This window comes from Aquarana catesbeiana, linkage group LG06, assembly GCF_042186555.1.
Source record: "Aquarana catesbeiana isolate 2022-GZ linkage group LG06, ASM4218655v1, whole genome shotgun sequence".
NCBI lineage: Eukaryota > Metazoa > Chordata > Amphibia > Anura > Ranidae > Aquarana > Aquarana catesbeiana.
In genome coordinates, this window is record NC_133329.1 from 319,624,290 (window position 1) to 319,645,073 (window position 20,784).

Sequence of the window (20,784 nt, forward strand, 5' to 3'; positions counted from 1 at the left end):
AAAATGTTTCGCATCTAGTAATTTATGGTGCCTTGCAAAAGTATTCACACCCCCCCCCCCCCCCCCTTGGCTTTTTACCTATTTTGTTACATTACATAGTTCAATGTTTTTTTAATCTGAATTATATGTGATGGATCAGAACACAACACAATAGTCTAAGTTGGTGAACTAAAATCAGAAAAATATATACATAAAACTATTTTTCAGAAATAAAAAAAAACTGATAATTGGCATGTGCGTATGTATTCACCCCCTTTGTTATGAAGCCCATAAAAATCTCTGGTGTAACCAATTACCTTCAGAAGTCACATAATTAGTGAAATGATGTCCACCTGTGTGTAATCTAAGTGTCACATGATCGGTCATTACATATACACACCTTTTTGAAAGGCCCCAGAGGCTGCAACACTTAAGCAAGAGGCACCACTAATCAAATACTGCCATGAAGACCGAGGAACTCTCCAAACAAGTAAGGGACAATGTTGTTGAGAAGTACAAGTCAGGGTTAGGTTAAAAAAAAAAAAAATCAAAATCTTTGATGATCCCAAGGAGTACCATCAAATCTATAATAACAAAATGGAAATAACATGACACAACAGCAAACCTGCCAAGAGACGGCCGCACACCAAAACTCACGGACCGGCAAGGAGGGCATTAATCAGAGAGGCAACACAGAGACCTAAGGTAACACTCGTGGAGCTGCAGAGTTCCACAGCAGAGACTGGAGTAACTGTACATAGGGCATCAATAAGCCGTACGCTCCATAGAGTTGGGCTTTATGGCAGAGTGGCCAGAAGAAAGCCATTACTTTCAGCAAAAACACAAAATGGCACGTTTTGAGTTTGTGAAAAGGCATGTGGGAGACTCCCAAAATGTATGGAGGAAGGTGCTCTGGTCTGATGAGACTAAAATTGAACTTTTTGGCCACCAAAGAAAACGCTATGTCTGGCGCAAACAACACGTCACATAACCCAAAGAACACCATCCCCACAGTGAAACATGGTGATGGCAGCATCATGCTGTGGGGATGTTTTTCAGTCAGGACTGGGAAACTGGTCAGAGTTGAGGGAAAGATGGATGGTGCTAAATACAGGGATATTCGTAAGCGAAACCTGTACCACTCTGTGTGTGATTTGAGGCTACGACGGAGGTTCACCTTCCAGCAGGACAATGACCCCAAACACACTGCTAAAAGAAACACTTGAGTGGTTTAAGGGGAAACATGTAAATGTGTTGGAATGGCCTAGTCAAAGACCAGACCTCAATCCAATAGAAAATCTGTGGTCAGACTTAAAGATTGCTGTTCACAAGCGCAAACCATGCTACTTGAAGGAGCTGGAGCAGTTTTGCAAGGAGGAACGGGCAAAAATCCCAGTGGTAAGATGTGGCAAGCTCATAGAGACTTATCCAACTTGGAGCTGTGATAGCCGCAAAAGGTGGCTCTACAAAAGTATTGACTTTAGGGGTGTGAATAGTTATGCACATTGACTTTTTCTATTATTTTGTCTTATTTGTTGTTCGCTTTACAATTTAAAAAAAAAAAAAAAAAAAAAAAAAAGGCGAAGATCTTCAAAGTTGTGGGCATGTTCTGTAAATTAAATGATGCAAATCCTCAAACAATCCATGTTAATTCCAGGTTGTGAGGCAACAAAACATGAAAAATGCCAAGGGGGTGAATACCTTTGCAAGGCACTGTATAAGGCACGTTTATAGAAGGCTAAAGAGTTTGCTATCTTTGCAGCAAACATCAAAACTGAAAGTTTCCAGCTAAACAACTTTTAGGGGTCTAGAGGTCACCTTTCACCCATATATTTAGGGCCCTTAACCACGCAAAGCCTAGCATATTGTCACATTCATAAGCCAGCCATAGATTAGATAGTTCGAATCTTGGCCAATTCAGAGGGAAATGTACTGAATGTACCAAAGTTGATTGATCGATCAACTTGGGTACAACCAGCCTATCAGATTGTACATACAATTATTACTAGCAGCTGGTATAGCCACTGGCAATAATCACTGTGTTCTCCCGGTGGGGACAGCTTGCCCAACCCTCACAGGAGAAAACAATTGCTCCGCGGGAGGGATTCCACCCATCAACACTGACTGTGTTGATGGGGAAATTGAGGATCTTTTTTTTAATGCAAATCGCTCTGTCTATGGCCAGCCTTAAAGTGGCTGTAAACCCTTACAGACCACTTTTGCCTACAGGTAAGCCTATAAGGCGGCTTACCTGTAGGTACTGGAAATATCTTCTAAACCGTACGATATTTGCCATATACGCTTGCGCCAACATCATCGGCGAAGGCGCACTGGAGAAAGGGCATGATTGTGCCGCTTCTATAGTGCCCATGCCGTGACCGTCAGCTCCTGCGCATATGCACGGGAGTGACGTCACATGACACTGACCAGTAACAGAGCCTAAGTCCACGGCCCTGGAAGGAAGAGGGGCGAAGCTGGACACTTCCTGCAGCGGGGGGCTTCCTTTGCAGGCAAGTGCCACATAATGGGCTAGTATGCGATGCATACTAGCCCATTATGCTTTTACCTGCAGTAAACAAAAGAGGAAGTAAAACCCATCAGGGTTACTTCCTCTTTAATGAGCTGAAAGGCAAACTTCTTTAACCACTTCAATACAGGGAACTTATACACCTTCCTGCCCAGACCAATTTTCAGCTTTCAGCGCTGTCGCATTTTGAATGACAATTGCGCGGCCATGCTACACTGTACCCAAACTGATTTTTTTTTATCATTTTGTTCCCACAAATAGAGCTTTCTTTTGGTGGTATTTGATCACCTCTGGGATTTTTATTTTCTGCTAAATAAAAAAAAAAAAAAAAAAATTTGAAAAGAAAATGTTTTCTTTTGTTTCAGGTACGAAACTTTGTAAATAAGTAAGTTTTCTCCTTTACTGATGGGCACTGATGGGGCTGCACTGCCAGGCACTGATAAGGCGGCACTGATGGGCACAGATGAGGTGGCACCAATGAGGTGGCATTGATGGGCACTAATATGCGGCATGGATGGGCACTGATAGGCGAAATGGATAGGTGGCATGGATGGGCACTGATAGCAGGCACTGATGTACTGTAACATAGGGTACTGATGGATGCCAGTTCCAAACAATAATGCCTGCCAATCAGTGATGCCCATTGTGGGCAATGATTGGCATCCCTGGGGGTCTAGGGTGGCATACCTGGTGGTGGGCATCCCTGGTGGTCCAGTGTGGGCATCCTGGGGGGAGCTGCGCTGATAATCGATCAGCACAGACCCCCCCGTCAGAGGAGCAGCCGATCGTCTCTCCTTTACTTGCGTCTGACAGACGCGAGTGAGGAAAAGCCGATCACCGGCTCTTACTGTTTACATCGTGATCAGCCGTGATTGGACATGGCTGGTCATGTGGTAAAGAGTCTCCGTCAGAGACTCTTTACCTAGATTGGAGTTGGAGTTGCGGTGTGTCAGACTGACACACCGCAACAACGAACGCTGCGATGCGTGCCCCCGGGGGCGCGCAGCGGCTTAATATCCTGAAGAAGTCATACGACGTCTGGTCAGGGTATTGAAACCCCTTTTCCGCCGTAATTTTGCTATATGGCGGGCATCAAGTGGTTAAAGTAGATTTATTGCCACAGCCAGTGTCGCTCCAGCCACACCCCTTCACATATTCATGCATTGAGTCGGTGAGTGGTGTTCCTTTCTTTTCACTGATGACATTTTTGGTTTTGCATTTAATACCGCTTTGAGGCAACATTCACCGTGTTTTTGATACTATTCAGTTTGCATCTGTTCCTGCAACTTGTTCTCGGCTTGGCTGCTGCTCAATCAACTGTAATAAAACAAGGTGACCTAAAAGTATGAGACTTGGACAATAACATCCTGGAGTGTAAAGACCTGTGACAGAACAAACCGAGCAGACTAAAAAAGGAGTAGATAGCAGTTTGTCATTTGGAAAACGGCTCTTTCAGAAAAAAAAATTCTGCAGCTGCTGACTTTTAATATTAGGACACTTACCTGTCCAGAAAACAGGTGGTTTTCAATCGGCTGTCGCTGCCGCAATCTCCACTAAGAGAAACCGGCAGTAAAGCCTTGCAGCTTCACAGCCGCTTCCCTACTGTGCATGTGCAAAGCGCGCTGGGCTTTGTGAATAGCCCTGCAGTGGGGGGAGGGGGGGTGATGGGTGAGTGGAGGAGGGCGGCCGAACTGCCTGCCGACGTGGCGAGATAAGCCAGAAGTGGGAGCGGTTATCTGTCAAAACCAGGTACCCGCTCCCCCCTCCCTGAAAGGTGCCAAATGTGACAGTGGAGGAGGCAAATAAGAACAGCATCCCCTTTTGGGTGGGGCTCTGCTTTAAATTAGAACTGTAGAAAAAAAAAATTAAATTCCCCCTATTTTGGATAGAGTAAGCGTTGGTTATAACCCATGTCAAGTATTTTTGCCATCTGTGTCCCATTGGGGAGACTTCCCTTCACTTCCTGCCCCATAGCCAAAACAGAAGTAAGAGGAAATGCCTCAAAATTAAGGGAATCCCTAGGAGACCCCCAGGTCACCAGAACTAATGTGCCCATTGGAAGATTTCCCACCTATTGCTTTTCTGAGGACAACCCAAATTTTGGGATTTTCTTTTATTGTCACTTTCAATAATAGCGGTCAACAGGACTGGAAGAAAGATAGTACAGCCTTTTTTGAATGGTTTCATGTTCCACAACCACACAGGCATGGCACAGAACCTCCCTTAGTAAAGAAATATTTCGGACCATGAAATCTCTACCACTTTGTAAACAATATGTATAGTAGGTATAAATCATTTAAATACCTACAAAAGTAACTAAGGAAATGATATATATCTTTAATTTAGGTTTACGTGAACCCAATGTTTAATATTTGAAATTTCATGATATTTACCTATATAAACCCTACTGTAAAACAATGAGCTTACTTTATAGATCCTTGTAAACTTACTTTATGTATCTTTATAATATTGTATACTCAATAAACTTCTTTTGACAAGGAAATCTCTACCACTGTGACCTGCTAGTGATGGCCACTTAAAAACGCTTGTTGCCCGACTTAAACTTTGGCTGTGATTTGCCCAAATTGGTACACACAGAATCTGGTGCAGCTGTGTATAGTAACCAGTTTCTATGTTTTATTGTTAAAGCTTACTTGAATAAGCTGAAGTTAGAAGCGGATTGGTTACTATGCACAGCAGCACCAGATTCTGTGTGCACCAATTTTAGTACATCTCCCCCTTTGACTCACTGAAACTTTAAATGGAACAAGTATGCAGCAAGTCAGGTTGAAGTAATATTACACAGTTTCAGGAGAAAATAGGAAGCATATACATACCAAAGTCATATCGGTAATAGTGCCAGCTCTCATAGCGGCCTCCCTGCTGCTGCTGATCTTCCAAACCCTTTTCTCCGTATTTATCATATTTTTTTCTGAGATCTTCATCTTTTAAAACTTCATAAGCCCGATTTATTTTTAAAAATTTGTCATGTGCATCAGGATCATTCTAGAAGGAACAAAATGAAATGTATATCAGAAGTAAACTGGAAGAATAAAACTAAATGTATTGCACCACACTACCTTAACCTCCCTTGCGGTTTTCCCGAGTGTGGCTCGGGGTTAAAATTCAGGACCATTAGTGGTAACCCCGAGCCACACTCGGGATCGCATTGCAGGATCCTGGGGCGGCGTTACCAGGCTCCGTTCCCTGCGAGCGGTGCGACGCACGGGGGCGGAGCCTGGCGGCAAATTAAAAAAAACAGTAAAAATCATAACACATACAGTACTGTAATCTTACAGATTACAGTACTGTATGAAATGATTTCACATCCCTTTTGTCCCCAGTGCTTTGGCCCATGCCCTGCATGCAGTTTTATGTGATATACACTGTTCTTTCTGCCTGGTAACTGGAGATTGTCCATAGCAACCAAAAAGTATCCCTTTACGTCAAAAGTGGCTTTAGACCAGCTAGAAAACAGCGATAGTAAATTAGAACACTTGCAGAATTGAGCGATAGTGAATTGTGGGGAAATTTATTTTATTACTATTTTTTTTTTTTTATTATTTATTTTTATTTATTATATTATAATTTATGTTTTTGTGTTTCAAACTTTATCATACCCGGGATATCTACTAGACTCTGGTTTGGACAGATTTAAGTGTGTTATTGTTAAGATTTACAGACCTACAATATAAAACGCCAAATTTCCATGCAAAATAATTGTACCGCTTTCAGCACCTAAAATCCGAAATAATCATACCGCCAGGGAGGTTAAAGGGGTTGTAAAGTCAGAAGGTTTTTTGTTTTTTTATCTTAATGCAGGCTTGACAAATCAGCTCTCAGAGCTCTCCTCACTGAGCTCTGCAGAGTGTAACTTCAGCTCTCCATCCCCTGTTTTCTGGCAGCTCAGACAAGCTTTATAAATTCTGGACTTTGGTTGTTGAGAAGAGAAGACTGCAGATAAATAGGTACAATGTAAGCAGGGGGATTTCATTTCTGTGTATCACTTGAGGATAGCTACTTTAATGAGTATACAAGGGGTAAAATAAGTATTGAACATGTCACTATCTTTCTAGGTGAATATATTTCTAAAAGGTGCTATTAACATTACGTTTTCACCACATGGCAGTAGTAACCCATGCAATCCATACATACAAAGAAACCAAAACAAATAAGTTCAGAAATTAAGTTATGGGTAATAGAAATGGAATGACACAGGTAGTATTGAACACATGAAGAAAGGGTGGTGCAAAAAGGCATGGAAAGCCAAAACACCAGCTGAAAACTAGAGGTCGACCGATATGGGTTTTTCTCTGGCCGATGCCGATATTTAGAAATCGCGGTGGCCGATATGTGATGCCGATTTTTTTAGGCCGATATATTAGGCCGATTTTATTTTTAATTTTTTTTTTTCCCCTTCATCTCATAAAATCTAACAGTTAGACCCCTTTTACAATGGGGAGTTTTTCAGGAGCTTTTGGGCTAAAAATAGCGCCTGTAAAGTGGCTGCAAAACGGCTCCCCTGCAGTCTGTGTGAAAGCTCGAGTGCTTTCACACTGAGGCGATGCGCTGGCAGGATGTTAAAAAAAAGTTCTGCAAGCAGCATCTTTGGAGCGCTGTATACCGCTCCTCCACCACTCCTACCCATTGAAATGAATGCGCACCGCTGCCGAAGTGCCTGTAAAGCGTTTCGGCAGCAGCGCTTCAGGGGCACATTTAACCCCTTCCTCGGCCGCTAGCTGGTTTATAAGCGCCCCGCTAGCAGCCGGATAGCGCCACTAAAATGACGGTAAAGCGCCGCTAGCAGCGTTTTGCCGTCAACGCCTTCCCGCTCCAGTGTGAAAGCAACCTTAAGTGATACAGAAAATGTTTTACATTTAAACATTTATTAAACAAAACAAACCTCCAATCAGTTCACTTGTATGTATAATTTAGATAAAAAACAAAACTATATCTTAAAAATATTAAATACACAAAAACAGGTAATCAAAACTTTTGGACGAAAAAAAATGGGCTAACTTTACTGCTTAGTTTTTTTTTTTTTTAATTCATTAGTGTATTCTAAAAAAAAATAGCGCTTGGAAGACCGCTGCGCAAATACCGTGACATAAAATATTGCAACAACCGCTATTTTATTCCCTAGGGTCTCTGCTAAAAAAAAAAAAATAATAATAATAATAATAAAAAAAAAAAAAAGTGTCAGAAAAGATTTAGTCTTTAAATGGTTAAACTGAGAGCTTCTACACACGGAGTTCAGCTCATTGATAAGTGTAAACATTGTATCTCTTCAGGTTCTTTTATCAGATTTGGCAGGCTGCCCAGAGAGGAGAGAAGTTGCTTCACAGAAGACTTCAGGCTTCTATTACAGAAGTCATTTGCAAGTCCAGCTGAAGTAATAATCGGTCTTTTTTATCAGCACAATCGGCCGATGCCGATTAAGTAAAAGACGCCAAATATCGGCCGATATATCGGTCGACCTCTACTGAAAACTATCAGTAATTAAAAAGGAATCAAAAAGGAATCCTGCCCCTTGTCAGTGCAAATAAATATCAGCTTCTTCAGTCTTAACTGATGGCCTATAAAAATGTGTCACACAAGAAACATCTCAAGATGGGTAAAGGCAAAGAGCTCTCTGAAAACTTTCGCAACCTTATTGTTGCAAAACATACTGATGGCATTGGTTACAGAAGGAATTCTACACTTCTAAATGGTCCATTGTGCACTATTGGGGCCATAATTCGTAAGTGGAAAGAACATAATTTTACCATAAACTAGTCAAGACCAGGTACTCCTTGCAAGATTTCTGACAGAATTATCAGAAGAGTTGTCCAAGAGCCAAGGACCACTTGTGGAGAGCTTCAGAAAGACCTGGAATTAGCAGGTACAATTGTTTCAAAGAAAACAATAAGTAATGCACTTAAAGCGGGGGTCCACCTAAACCGCCAGAAAAAAAAAAAAAAAAAATATTAAAAGCCAGCAGCTACAAATACTGCAGCTGCTGACTTTTAATACATGGCCACTTACCTGTCCCAGGGTCCAGCGATGTCGACAGACGCCGCCGAGAACACGCTCGGTTCTCGGCAGCTATCGCCGCCATCCTAGGTGAGGGAATCAGGAAGTGAAGTGTTGCGGCTTCACTTTCCGGTTCCCTACTGCGCATGCGCGAGTCACGCTGCGCATCGTAACTGGTCCCTGCTATCTCCTGGGAGCTGTGTGTTTCCCAGGAGGCAGCGCGGAGGGACAGGAAGAGGCATAGACTCCCATGGGAGTCTATGCCGGAAGTGGGTGCAAATACCTGTCTTAGACAGGTATCTGCACCCCCCTCCCCCCTGAAAGGTGCCAAATGTGACACCGGAGGGGGGGAGGGTTCCGAAAAGCGGAAGTTCCATTTTTGTGTGGAACTCCGCTTTAACCGACATGGCCTGTATGCTTGCTCGCCATGCAAGACCCCATTGCTGAAGAAAGCATGTTGAAGCTTGTTTCGCTTTTGCTGCACATTTAGACAAGCCTGTGAAAGTTTGGAGGAGGGAACATAATGGTGTGGGCTTTTTTCAGCATACGGTACTGGCAAACTTCATGTCATTGAAGGAAGGATGAATAGAAAAATGTACCAAAGACATTTAAAAAAAAAAAAAAAAACTGCTACCATCTACCAGGATGATGAAGATGAAACAAGGGTGGACATTACTGCAAGACAATGACCCAAAACACAAAGCCAAAAGAAAATCTCAATTGGTTTCAAAGAAAAAAAATAAAGCCGCTAGAATGGCCCAGCCAATCACCTGACTTGAATAGAAAATCTATGCAAAACAAACTGAGGGTCATGGTTTCTCCATACTAGTTTCTCCATACAAGAGAAGTCTTGAAGTTGTCATTACCAACAAAGGATTTTGTACTAAGTATAAAATTAATTTCAGTTAGCATGTTCAAGACTTTTTCCCTGTGTCATTTTAATACACAACTGAAATCTCTGAATTTATTTGTTTTTTTTCATGGATTGCATGGGTTTTTACCGACATGTGGTGAAAATTTCATGTCAATAGCACCTTTAGAAATATATTTACTTTAGAAAAAATGGCGACGTGGTCAATACTTGTTTGCAATGTTGCAAGAGACTCAACTCATGTTGAGAGACTCGGCTGCCCGGGACTTGCCTCCTCTGTGGTTGAGAAAGCAGTGTGGTGCCATTGGCTCCCGTTGCTGTCAAAGTCAGTGAGCCAATGAGGGGAGAAGGCGGGCCGGCCTGCGGCTCCATGTCTGAATGGACACAGGAAGCTTTGTTAAGGGTGCCCACATAGCAAGCTGATTGCTGTGGGGCCACGAGCACCAAGGATGGACCCAAGAAGAGGAGGATTTGGGCTGCTCTGAGCAAAACCATTACACAGAGCAGGTAAGTATAACATGTTTGTTATTTTTAACGAAAAAAAATAAAATAAAAATTAGACTTTAGTATCACTTTAACCACTTATATTCATCGTTATATGGGGGCAGGTCAATGCGTTCCTGAAAATCGCTGTAGGTGTACGTCAGCTCCCTTAAGAAGCCATAGCAGGCGCGCGGCCGCGATGTCTGCCGGCCACCCAGAGAGAGAGAAGAGAGAGAGAGAAAAAGAGAGAGAAGAGAGAGAGACCAAAAATATGAAGAATACATATTGCCCTAAACTGATGAAGAAATTTTTTTTGGGGGGGATATTATAGCAAAAATTGTCTTTTTTTTGTTTTGTTTATAGCGCAAAAAATAAAAACTGCAGGAGTGATCAAATACCAACAAAAGAAAACTATTTGTGGGGAAAAAAAAGACGTCAATTTTGTTTGGGTACAGCATCGCACGACCGCACAATTGTCAGTTCGCAAAAAATGGCCTGGTCATTAAGGGGGTAAATTTTCCGGTCAGTAAGTTGTTTAACTAAAATATCTCCAGGCTCCGTATTTACCCATTTTTGAGCATGTATAAATAGCTCATCAAGAATAGTAAAAAGGAATAGTAAAAAGGGCCACTGTTAGCACTTGAGAACACAACTGCAGAGGCACCAACCTATTTTGGATGGAGCTTCCTTTGAAGTATTATATTAAGCCTGTTCTAAAGCAAGTACCAAACAAATGAGGCCTCAATAAAGCCATTTTAAATAATATGTGGCTTGCTTCCTCTTGCTTTGGCTAAAGACATGCATTCATATGCAGTTAACTTCTACTTAGTATATGTTCAGCGATGTAGAGTTTGAACCATAAATGTGGTGTATGAACAAAACTCCTATGCTCTTCATCAAATAACTTAATTTAGAAATTTACATTTCTGCTGCTTGCATTTATATGCCTCCCTGGACATCTAGCAGTACAAACACATCTGTACATGGAGGATACGGGCCCTGTGTATCAGGGACACTGGTAAACATTGACAGACCTCTATAGTAAAAATTAGCCATAGATTGTTCAGTTTTGGTTTTAGCCAGATGATTAAACGAATAAAACTGAACAAAATTCCCCCAGCCACACATTCAAGTTGGATGGGGGAATCCCCCCCACTACACTATTGTATTCTGACAGTGGTGAGACTCCCCTACTGAATTTTCATCTATCTGAATATCAATAAAGCAATGTGACCAGACACATGCTATATTATCTGGGGTACACTCACCCTTTATAGACCATTCAACCAGTCTTCCCATTTATGGAACACACAATCTACCAATTTAAAATCGAATGCCATTATAATTTTAGATACATGCCTAATATTTTTCTTCTTTCTGGAAGCAAGTATCAACTATGAACAATGAGTTCTAGTTATGCTTTATGTGTAAAACTCGGCCTGGTCCTGGCACACCCCTCCAGCATGACACTTGGCAGTAAAGGGAAAGGCTAACAAGGGAAAAAACTAATGAGAACAGGATGCTAGCCATGTTTGCAAATATACAGTACAGTGTACACTTCACTCACATTTGCAGAAGGGTGTAACATGCCTTTTGCAGCTGGCGATATGAGCTCACTAAAAAAGGACTGAAGTATGTGTACAGCTAGTATTCATATTAACTCACTGGTGCCCTGAGTGAACCTGTAGTGGGTCTGAAATATAAGAGCTGGCCTAAAAATGTGCATCAAGTGGTGTCTGCACAAATCTTTGTTTATCCACTTCGGCTTCCTCACTCGTTTACCCCCTATGGACCAGACTTCACATTTCTGCTATGTGTCTGTTTATGAGTCTATAACTTTGCAATTACTTATGATAAAGATTTGATACATATATTGTTTTTTTTGGAGAACAAACTGATTTCTTGTGACCCTAAAGTCCTCTGAGAATGTTTAAAATTTATTTGCATTTTAAAGGGGGGGGGGAAACATACATTTTATTCTGCTGCTTGTTACTGCACCATTAAAATTACATTTTTGGTACAAAGAATGTTAAAGTTATTTACAAAAGAAGTAAAGGTTTTGTTTGTTTTTTTGCATACATTTCATTTTTCTCATAATGCATCAGCAATTTATAGTTCTTACTGATCTAAAATAAAACAGATATACCCAAAACTACGTATTTTAAAACAGCAAATTCTTAAAAAGATAACAATGTACATATGTGCTTTATAAAAAAAAAAAAAAGTTTCAAGCTAATAATTTAAAATAGAAACATGGAAAGGGGAGATGAAACTTTTAAAAAGTGCTTTTACAGGTTGAAACGAAAGGGTTAAGTAGAAAAAAAAAAAAAAAAAAAAAAAAGGGGGGGGGGGGGGGGGAGAGAAGAGCATGTCCTGGTTAATTAAGAGTTAACTCCCTGTGCACACAATAAAAACTTCCCTCTGTCAGCTGCAGCTCTCACTGTCTGACAGGGAACTCAGAAGATGCATGTTATATAAAAGCTGCGCTATGTTAATAGTGAAAAAAAAAAATTGTATACAGTGACATATAAATCTTAAGGCATAAGTCAATGAGAGCTACAAACCCTCCAAATGACTAATGATATAGCAATATTAAAAAAGTGAAGCTTGTGGGTATGCAAATAAACCACAAGTCAAAGGAACTGGAGTGCTCTCTGAGTGTCCATTTCACTCAGTTGAGTTGCTAAAAAAGGAAAATGTTCCACAACATATACAAAGCTTAAAGCTACAGTTCGTACAGAAGTTCCTCAACCGACTGATCCACGGTGACATGACAAAAAACACCCAAAAAGATGTGACAGGGTATGATAGACAGGGTCCTCCACCGTTATTAAAAACACTGCCGCTTACCAGCTGGATTGATCTCTTTTTAACCGGTTCCCGACCGGTTCCTGTAGATATACGTCGGCAGAATAGCACGGCTGCGCAAAGTAACGTACCCGTAGGTTACTTTGAACTTGCCGCCGTGTGCGCACTCGCGCGCCTGCCGCGATCTCCGTGAGTCGGGTCGCGGGTCCCGCGGACTCGATCACTGCGGGCATACCCGCGATCACCTCACGGAGAGGACGAACGGGGAGATAAACAGTAAACAGCATCTCCCCGTTCTGCCTAGTGACAAGTGTCACTGGATCTCTGCACCCTGTCATCGGAGCAGAGATCAGTGGCGTCACACACCAGCCCATCCCCCTGACAGTTAGAAATCACTCCCCTAGGACACACTTAACTCCTCCCCGCCCCCTAGTGGTTAACCCCTTTACTGCCAGTGCCATTTATACAGGAATCAATGCATTTTATAGCACTGATTGCTGTATAAAAATGACAATGGTCCCAAAAATGTGTCAAAAATGTCCGACATGTCCGACATGTCCGCCATAACGTCGCAGTCACAATAAAAAAAAAAAAAAAAAATAATAATAAGCCATAAAACTATCCCCTATTTTGTAAACGCTATAACTTTTGCGCAAACAAAATCAATAAACGCTTATTACGATTTTTCTTTACCAAAAATATGTAGAAGAATACGTATCGGCCTAAACTGAGGAAAAATCTTTTTTTTTATATATTTTTGGGGGATAATAATTATAGCAAAATGTAAAAAATAATGGGTTTTTTTCAAAATTGTCGCTCTTATTTTGTTTATGGCGCAAAAAATAAAAATCGCAGAGATGATCAAATACCACCAAAAGAAAGCTCTATTTGTGGGAAAAAAAGGACGTCAATTTTGTTTCGGAGCCACGTCGCACGACCGCGCAATTGTCAGTTAAACCGACGCAGTGCCGAATCGCAAAAAGTGCTCTGGTCAGGAAGGGGGTAAATCCTTCCGGGGCTGAAGTGGTTAAGGAGATCACATTCGCCTGTGGCTTGTACCCCAGCCCCGGGTCTCTGTGCTTAGCAGCAAGGTATCCCTTGGACCCCAAGGACCTTGATGATGCCCTGGGGGAGGGCGAAATGCATTGACATAATTTCCTGGTTTGACGTCACTTCCGGTCTGTGGATCGCATGCTATGAACGGCTGCTTCCTGTATCTACAGCTCTATATCCATGCCTGTTTTTAACCGTCTTCTTGTAAGTACCGATCCCTATGCGCATTAAGTCAACTTTTAGAACAGTACTTTACTATTTGTCCATCCTCTTTTCATTTCTGGGTGCCTGCATATCCTGTTGAGAGCCTCCTATTGGAATCTATCATCTGATGTTTACACCGATCCACCATCTGATGTTTTGAAACTAATCCATGTGTGTGGGATACCATTTACAAGCCTGAAGTGACCCCTGGACTGCAAAGCTGGGGGTCGTCCTGTTCTGGTGAGTGGGGATGCAAAAGGGGGTGTCACTGTACTCCTGCAAGTTTGTGAAGCATTTTTTGCACCTACTTCATTGTGGACTAACACTTCAGTTGCATTTATTTGGATTTTTATTTGGACTTTTTTGTTGATTTCACTTATATTGTGTTGCCAGCGCTGGATTTTTTTATTCACATTTATCCAAGTGATTAGCACCTTGTCTACAGCAGCTGCATTTCATTATCACTTAGTTGTTTCCATCAGCGCAAGTTTATATTTAGTAATATATTTTCCCAGGAAATTACAGGCCAGGTCAAGTTCACTTAAAGCTCAAACTTTCAGTTTATGTCCCGGTTCACATTGCTGCGATGCGGGAACACTGCAAATCCACTGCAGTGTTCGCACCTGCCTCGCAGTGTTCCCAGCATCGCATCTGCCTCGCTAGGCAGTTCACACTGCCATATGCAAACTGCTGGGAGTGTCAATACAGTGTTAATGACACCCCCATTTCAGTTTGCATATCACAGTGTGAACTGATAGTTCGGACAGGAATCCGATCGCATGGGTGTGAACACTCATGCAATCCGATTCTGGTGCGGACAAAAAAAAAAAAAAAAAAAAAAAATAATAAAGGGTCCTGTGCGAGTTTGGTCCAAATGCGATGCAAATTCATCTGTATGGCTGAAATCGCATTGCACAGATATCACAATCGATCTCGCACAGTGCACCAGTGTGAACCCAGCCTAAATCAGCCAATTACATTTCAACATCAAGACAAAAAGATGTGCAAAGTCTAAAAGTTAATTTTCTTTAGAAAGCAGCCACAGCCAGAATAGAAAAGCCTGTCCCTTGGGCATGCTAAAGAGAAGGACCAAAACAGTGGTCTAAGACAGTGGTTCTTAACCCTGTCCTCAAGTACCCCCAACAGGCCATTTGGAGGTAGTTTGCAGGTATTACTTTATCTTGCACAGGACTTTAAATCTGAGTCAACGGCTTGGTATTTTGGACAGCTATTTTATCTAAGAGAAATTCCCAAAACATGGCCTGTTGGGGGTACTTTAGGACAGGGTTGAGAACCACTGGTCCAAGACACCCTTCTGCACAGTCACAGCAGCTCTTCAATCAGCAGAGAGAACGACCTTTGCCGATTTGAGATCTCTTGTTCCGACACAGTAGAGGCATGCTGGACTTCTGTAGAGAGACAACTGCTTCTACACAGAGAGCAATGCCTGGTACACACAATCAGAAAATCGCAGGAAAAATACCACATTCAAAGCGATTCTACGATAACTGTATCATTAGTACAGAGCTTTCGAAAGGTGATCAGGACATTTCATCTGATATTATTTGATCGGACATGCACGAAAAAATTTTTTGGACGATGCCAGATCGTACGATTTTCGTTTAATAAGTACAGCTGTCATTCGAAAATGAAATACAAATGCATTACAACACCTGACATCACTTCCGAATTTTTATTCTGTCCTACGAGAATTTTCGTGACTTTAGTAAACTCTTCAGCTTCGATCTGAGGTTAACATGCAAAAAAAAAAATAAATTATATACACACACCACGGGACGATCATTCGTCCAATAATCTCATCATGTGTACCGGGCACAAGGGTCCTTCTTTGAAATATGTGGGCAGAGGAAGAGCATTTATACTCCAGCTGTGGCTGCTCTATAAATTAAAATCAACTGTAAGGCCCCTTTCACACTTACACGACTTCAAAGTCCCGCGATTTGGGATCAGTACTACTTTGTACGACTTTGCCACAACTTTGGCATTAACAAATGAAAACATACATGGTGTGAGGCTTGTGCTTACAGCTTGTGCTTACAAAGTCGTACTGAAATCGTGTCTCTATTATTCAGGTACGATTTGCAGGGCTACTTGAGGTCTATGGAGTACAACTCACATGGAAGTTGGACCAAAGTAGTGCAGGGACTACTTTGAAGTCGGCACAACTTAAAGTCGTGCCGATATGAATGGTAGTCATTGAAAATCATGGAGAAAGACTTGTCATACGATTTTGCAGTACAAAATCGTGGGACAAGTCGTATAAGTGTGAAAGGGGCCTAAAGCTGACCACAGATTATTTTATTATTCCTTTGTCAGAGGCCTGGAAAAAAAAAAACAAAAAACAAAAAACACAACACACCCCACAACACACACACAAATGTGTTGGATGGAGGAATCCATCCTCCCTGCCGGGACACTGCAGGACCCAGCACTCTCAGAATAAACTGATCAGCAGCTGCCAAGTCACAAAAGTTTTCCAACTTGTCCATTTTAACAATCAACATGCGTTAAATAAGGATGAGCACACACTGAACAAAATTAGGCCAGTCCCTGCCGAATCAACCAATTTGTATTTGTCCACTTTGCACACATTTTGTATTGCTACACCTGGAAATGTATTTAGCCAATTTAAACTGAAAGTTCAACTGGTATTTAAACATGACATTATCAACATACACTAACATTCAAGGTCTACTACTCCAGTTGACTTCTACCCTACCTGCTGTGATCATTACTGCCATTTTCTATTAGGGGATAAGTTGTCAACTTTGGGAAAATTTATCAGGATAAATGTCACTCCATAGTAAGCAATACAAATTACTTACCCCCCCCCAAAAAAAAAAAAAAAAAAAAAAAATCATATGCATTGAACACCAGGATTTTTTAAGGCTTCATGTACACGGGATGTCTCTCAACTCCTGAACACTGGAACATCACAGCTAGTAATCCACGTTTAAAAATGTGTTTAGCAGCGTTTACAAGCCGCGTTTGTGGTCAGAAGCGTTTACTAAAGATAACCTCAGGAGACCCTCCCAAATGGTTAGAAAGCACTAAAAACAAGTATTTATTAACTATTTCAGCCATTCTGTTAGAGCCCTTTCACACTGGGGCGGTTTGCAGGCGCTATTGCGCTAATAATAGCGCCTGCAAACCGACCCGAAAGTGCCGCTGCTTGCATTTCAGTGTGAAAGCCCCGAGGGCTTGCACACTGGAGCGATGCGCTGGCAGGACGGTAAAAAAAGTCCTGCCAGCAGCATCTTCGGAGCGGTGAAGAAGCGGTGTGTATACCGCTCCTTTACCGCTCCTGCCCATTGAAATCAATGGGACGGCGCGGCTATACCGCCGGCAAAGCGCCTCTGCAGAGGCGCTTTGCGGTGGTATTTAACCCTTTCTCGGCCGCTAGCGGGGGGTAAAACCGCCCCGCTAGCGGCCGCATACCGACGGTAAAACGCCGCTAATAATAGCGGCGTTTTACCGCCGACGCCGCCCCCCGCCCCAGTGTGAAAGGGCTCTAAGAGAACAGTGTGAGTAGCAGCTGAGAAAGCAGTGTGCTTGTAGCTAGCTGTTATTTTTTGGTTGGTTTGTTAATATGGATCACCTGATGAGCATGTGTGAGGAAATGCTCCTGATGTTGCTTTTGCTGAGGCTCCAAAGATGTAGAAAATTGCATGAGAGGACCAGAGTTTGTCGCTACTGGACACATCCATTGATGGCTCAACGCACGTCCACAGGATACTGTCTAATATTTATGTTCAGCTGCGTAATTACCCAGAGAATTTTTTAAAATTTTACACGCATGTCAATTGCCACCTTTGACGTTCTCTTGGAAAAGGTTAGACCCCGTGTAGTTCGCATGGACACCAACATGAGGAAAAGTGTGCCACCAGAGGAACGTCTGTTGGTGACTCAACTTCAGTGTCAAGTAATGCAAGTCGTGTATTGTACAGCATAATTGGCTGATGAGGGGGATATCACATGGTGTATCAAGCTTGCAGGCAGTGATAATTGAGTTTTTGGTGTGTTTTTTATCATTTTCCAGGCACAAAAGTAATAAATAAAATGTTTCCCTTTAAAAATGCTTCTAGACGAAAATGCGCCTAAACGCAGGTAGCCGCGTTTGGTGCTTCAAATGCCTCTAAAACACAGCTTCTGAACGCTTTTTTTGGGTTCCAAAAAAAAGCCTCTAAACTCAATTGCCTAGAAATGACTATAAATGACCCTGTATACATGTACTGATAAAACATAGAGGAGAGTTCAGGAGCAGTTGAAAAAAAATGCCCAACTGCCCAACGTTTGTTTACCAGCAGCAGTGTATATGAGGCCTAAGTTTGATAAAGCCAGGCTCCATCCAAAATGTTCTATTTAGTTTTGCATAAACCAATGAAGTAGAAGAACATTTGTCAGGTTTTTATTACGGTCTGTGGCCCCATTGCAGGACCCATGTCCTGTGTGGTAACTAAAACAGCAACAATAGCAGCAGAGTCTGGAAGGGTTAAAACTACAGCCCCCAATGGAGAGTTATTACACATTTTGTGTGATCCCCAAGACAAGCAATGAGGGGAAGCTCCCTAAAAGGGTCATGTATTTCAATAAATTATGACATAAATTCCAATTTTTCTGATGTGAATGCAACTTTTAACAGAATCACAATAAACGCAAGATCATTTACCTTATTCTTGTCAGGATGCAATCTCAGTGCCAGCTTCTTAAAAGCCTGTCGAATTTCCCTATTACTAGATGCTCTGGATACACCAAGTAAACTATAGTAGTCTTCATCCATGCAGACAAGCACAGCCAAAGATATGACAATCAAATAAAAAACTTGTCTCTTTAAAATACAGTTCTGTGCACTTGAAGGCTCCATGGTCCAGAGATATGTTGGTGAATTAAAATATTGGGACAGTCTGTAGGCACACCGACTAGTTCATTTTGCATCTGATTTAATTAACTGAAGTGCGTGGTGATGGCTTCTCTACAGCTGACTGCTTCTGGTTCTTCAATCTGAAGAAATAAAAAAAAAAGATACAATTGAAGATGTATTTTTTTAAACTTTGGTTATTTATTGCTGGAGATGGGGGTGGTACCAGACCAGGCCTCCCCATGCATGCCTAGCCTCCTATGAGACCTGGCAAGGCGCCTGCAGCAAACAAAGGAGCCTAATGCTGGCCATACACTATACAGAAAATCGGTCGAACCCATTTTCGAAAAACGAACGTTTGACCGTGACCGCAAACGATCGTGCCATCATATAATGTCCGATAATCTGTTCAGTGGACATGAATAAATAATTTTGTGTTCGTTTTTTTACATATACCTAGTGCAGGCAGTTCGGACGGGAAACACATTAACCTTGCAATTTATCGTACGTTCGGCAGAAATTTTCCAAACATGCCGTTTGTTTTTTTTCCACAAAAACGTCACAAACGATTATCGATTTGTACCCACTAACTTGCCGGAAAACGAACGAAGTGTCCATACGAACGATTTTTCGGCCGATTTTTCGTATAGTGTATGGCCAGCATAAGATTCAATACACACCATTAGATTTTCTGCAGATTTTTGTCTTCAGATTTACCAAAACCATATAATATGAGGTCAAACCTTAGGAGTTTCAATTTGTATGATCAGGCAGGCCCTTAAACTACATGGTTTTGGTAGATCTGAAGACAAAAATCTGCAGAAAATCTAACTGTGTATGGGGTCTTAGTGAAGAAAAATAACAAACACCTGCTGGTCCAGAGGAAACCCAAGAACTAAGGTATGTGAAGGCTTTTTATAATGCGTTTCCTGTTTTAGGTGGGAGGAGCCCCATCTCTCAGATGCTGCCCGGGAAAAAGAGAAATACAATTGAAGATGTATTTTTTCAACTATGGTTATTTATTAACTAATAAATACATATTTAAAGCACACAATAGGAAACTCTTTAACAAACCATTAAAGTAGAACTAAACAAAAAAATGCTTAGTTTTGTAAAGCACAAGTAAAAGAAGATAGCATTATTTATTTTAAGCTGAACTCTGAAATAAAAGCCCCGCACTGCAAGGATTAAGTGCTTGTTTACTCCAGAGGACAGTAGGATCAATCTTTTCCTTACCTGATCCTTTGCTCACATTCAAACTCATGTTAAATAGGAGTCAGTACACACCTGCCATCATTTAAAGTGACTATGTTTAACCCCAAATAAAGTTCAGCTGTTCTAGTAGGTCTTTCCTGACATTTTCTTAGTCACATCCTACAGGAAAAGCCATGGTCCGCAGAGAGCTTACACAGCATCAGAGGGATCTCATTGTATCAGTCAGGAGAAGGGTACAAAAGAATTCCCCCCCCCCCCAATTGATGACAAGACAAGAAGAAAAATAGTCAGGGAGGCTGTCAAGAGGCCTACAGCAACATTAAAGGAGTTGCAGGAATATCTGGCAAGTACTGGCTGTGTGGTACATGTGACAACAAACTCCCGTATTCTTCATAGGTCTGGGCTATGGGGTAGAGTCGCAAGACGGAAGCCCTTTGTTAGGAAGGAAAACATCAAAGCCTGGCTAAATTGTAGTCTCCCAAAAGCATGAGGGAAAACGTGTTATGGTCTGATGAAACCAAGGTTGAACTTTTTTGCCATAATTCCAAAAGATATGTTTGGCGTAAAAAAACAACACTGCACATCACCAAAAGAACACCATACCCACAGTGAAGCATGGTGGTAGCAGCATAATGCTTTGGGGTTGTTTTTCTTTAGCTGGAACAGGGGCCTTAGTCAAGGTAGAGGGAATTATAAAGAGTTCCAAATACCAGTCAATATTGGCACAAAACTTTCAGGCTTCTGCTAGAAAGC

General features: G+C 41.7%; 1 protein-coding gene across 1 annotated transcript in view; it reads right to left on the minus strand.

Moving 5' to 3' along the window:
- Positions 1 to 20,784, minus strand: part of DNAJC10 (DnaJ heat shock protein family (Hsp40) member C10) — a 130,101-nt gene that overhangs the window by 95,684 nt on the left and 13,633 nt on the right. Inside the window, exons 2-3 of the mRNA XM_073633737.1 lie at positions 18,628 to 18,959; positions 5,344 to 5,512 (exon numbers count right to left, since the gene is read on the minus strand). Of these exons, the coding sequence (XP_073489838.1) occupies positions 5,344 to 5,512; positions 18,628 to 18,822 (364 nt within the window). The 5' untranslated portion in view covers positions 18,823 to 18,959. The remainder of the gene's footprint in view (positions 1 to 5,343; positions 5,513 to 18,627; positions 18,960 to 20,784) is intronic.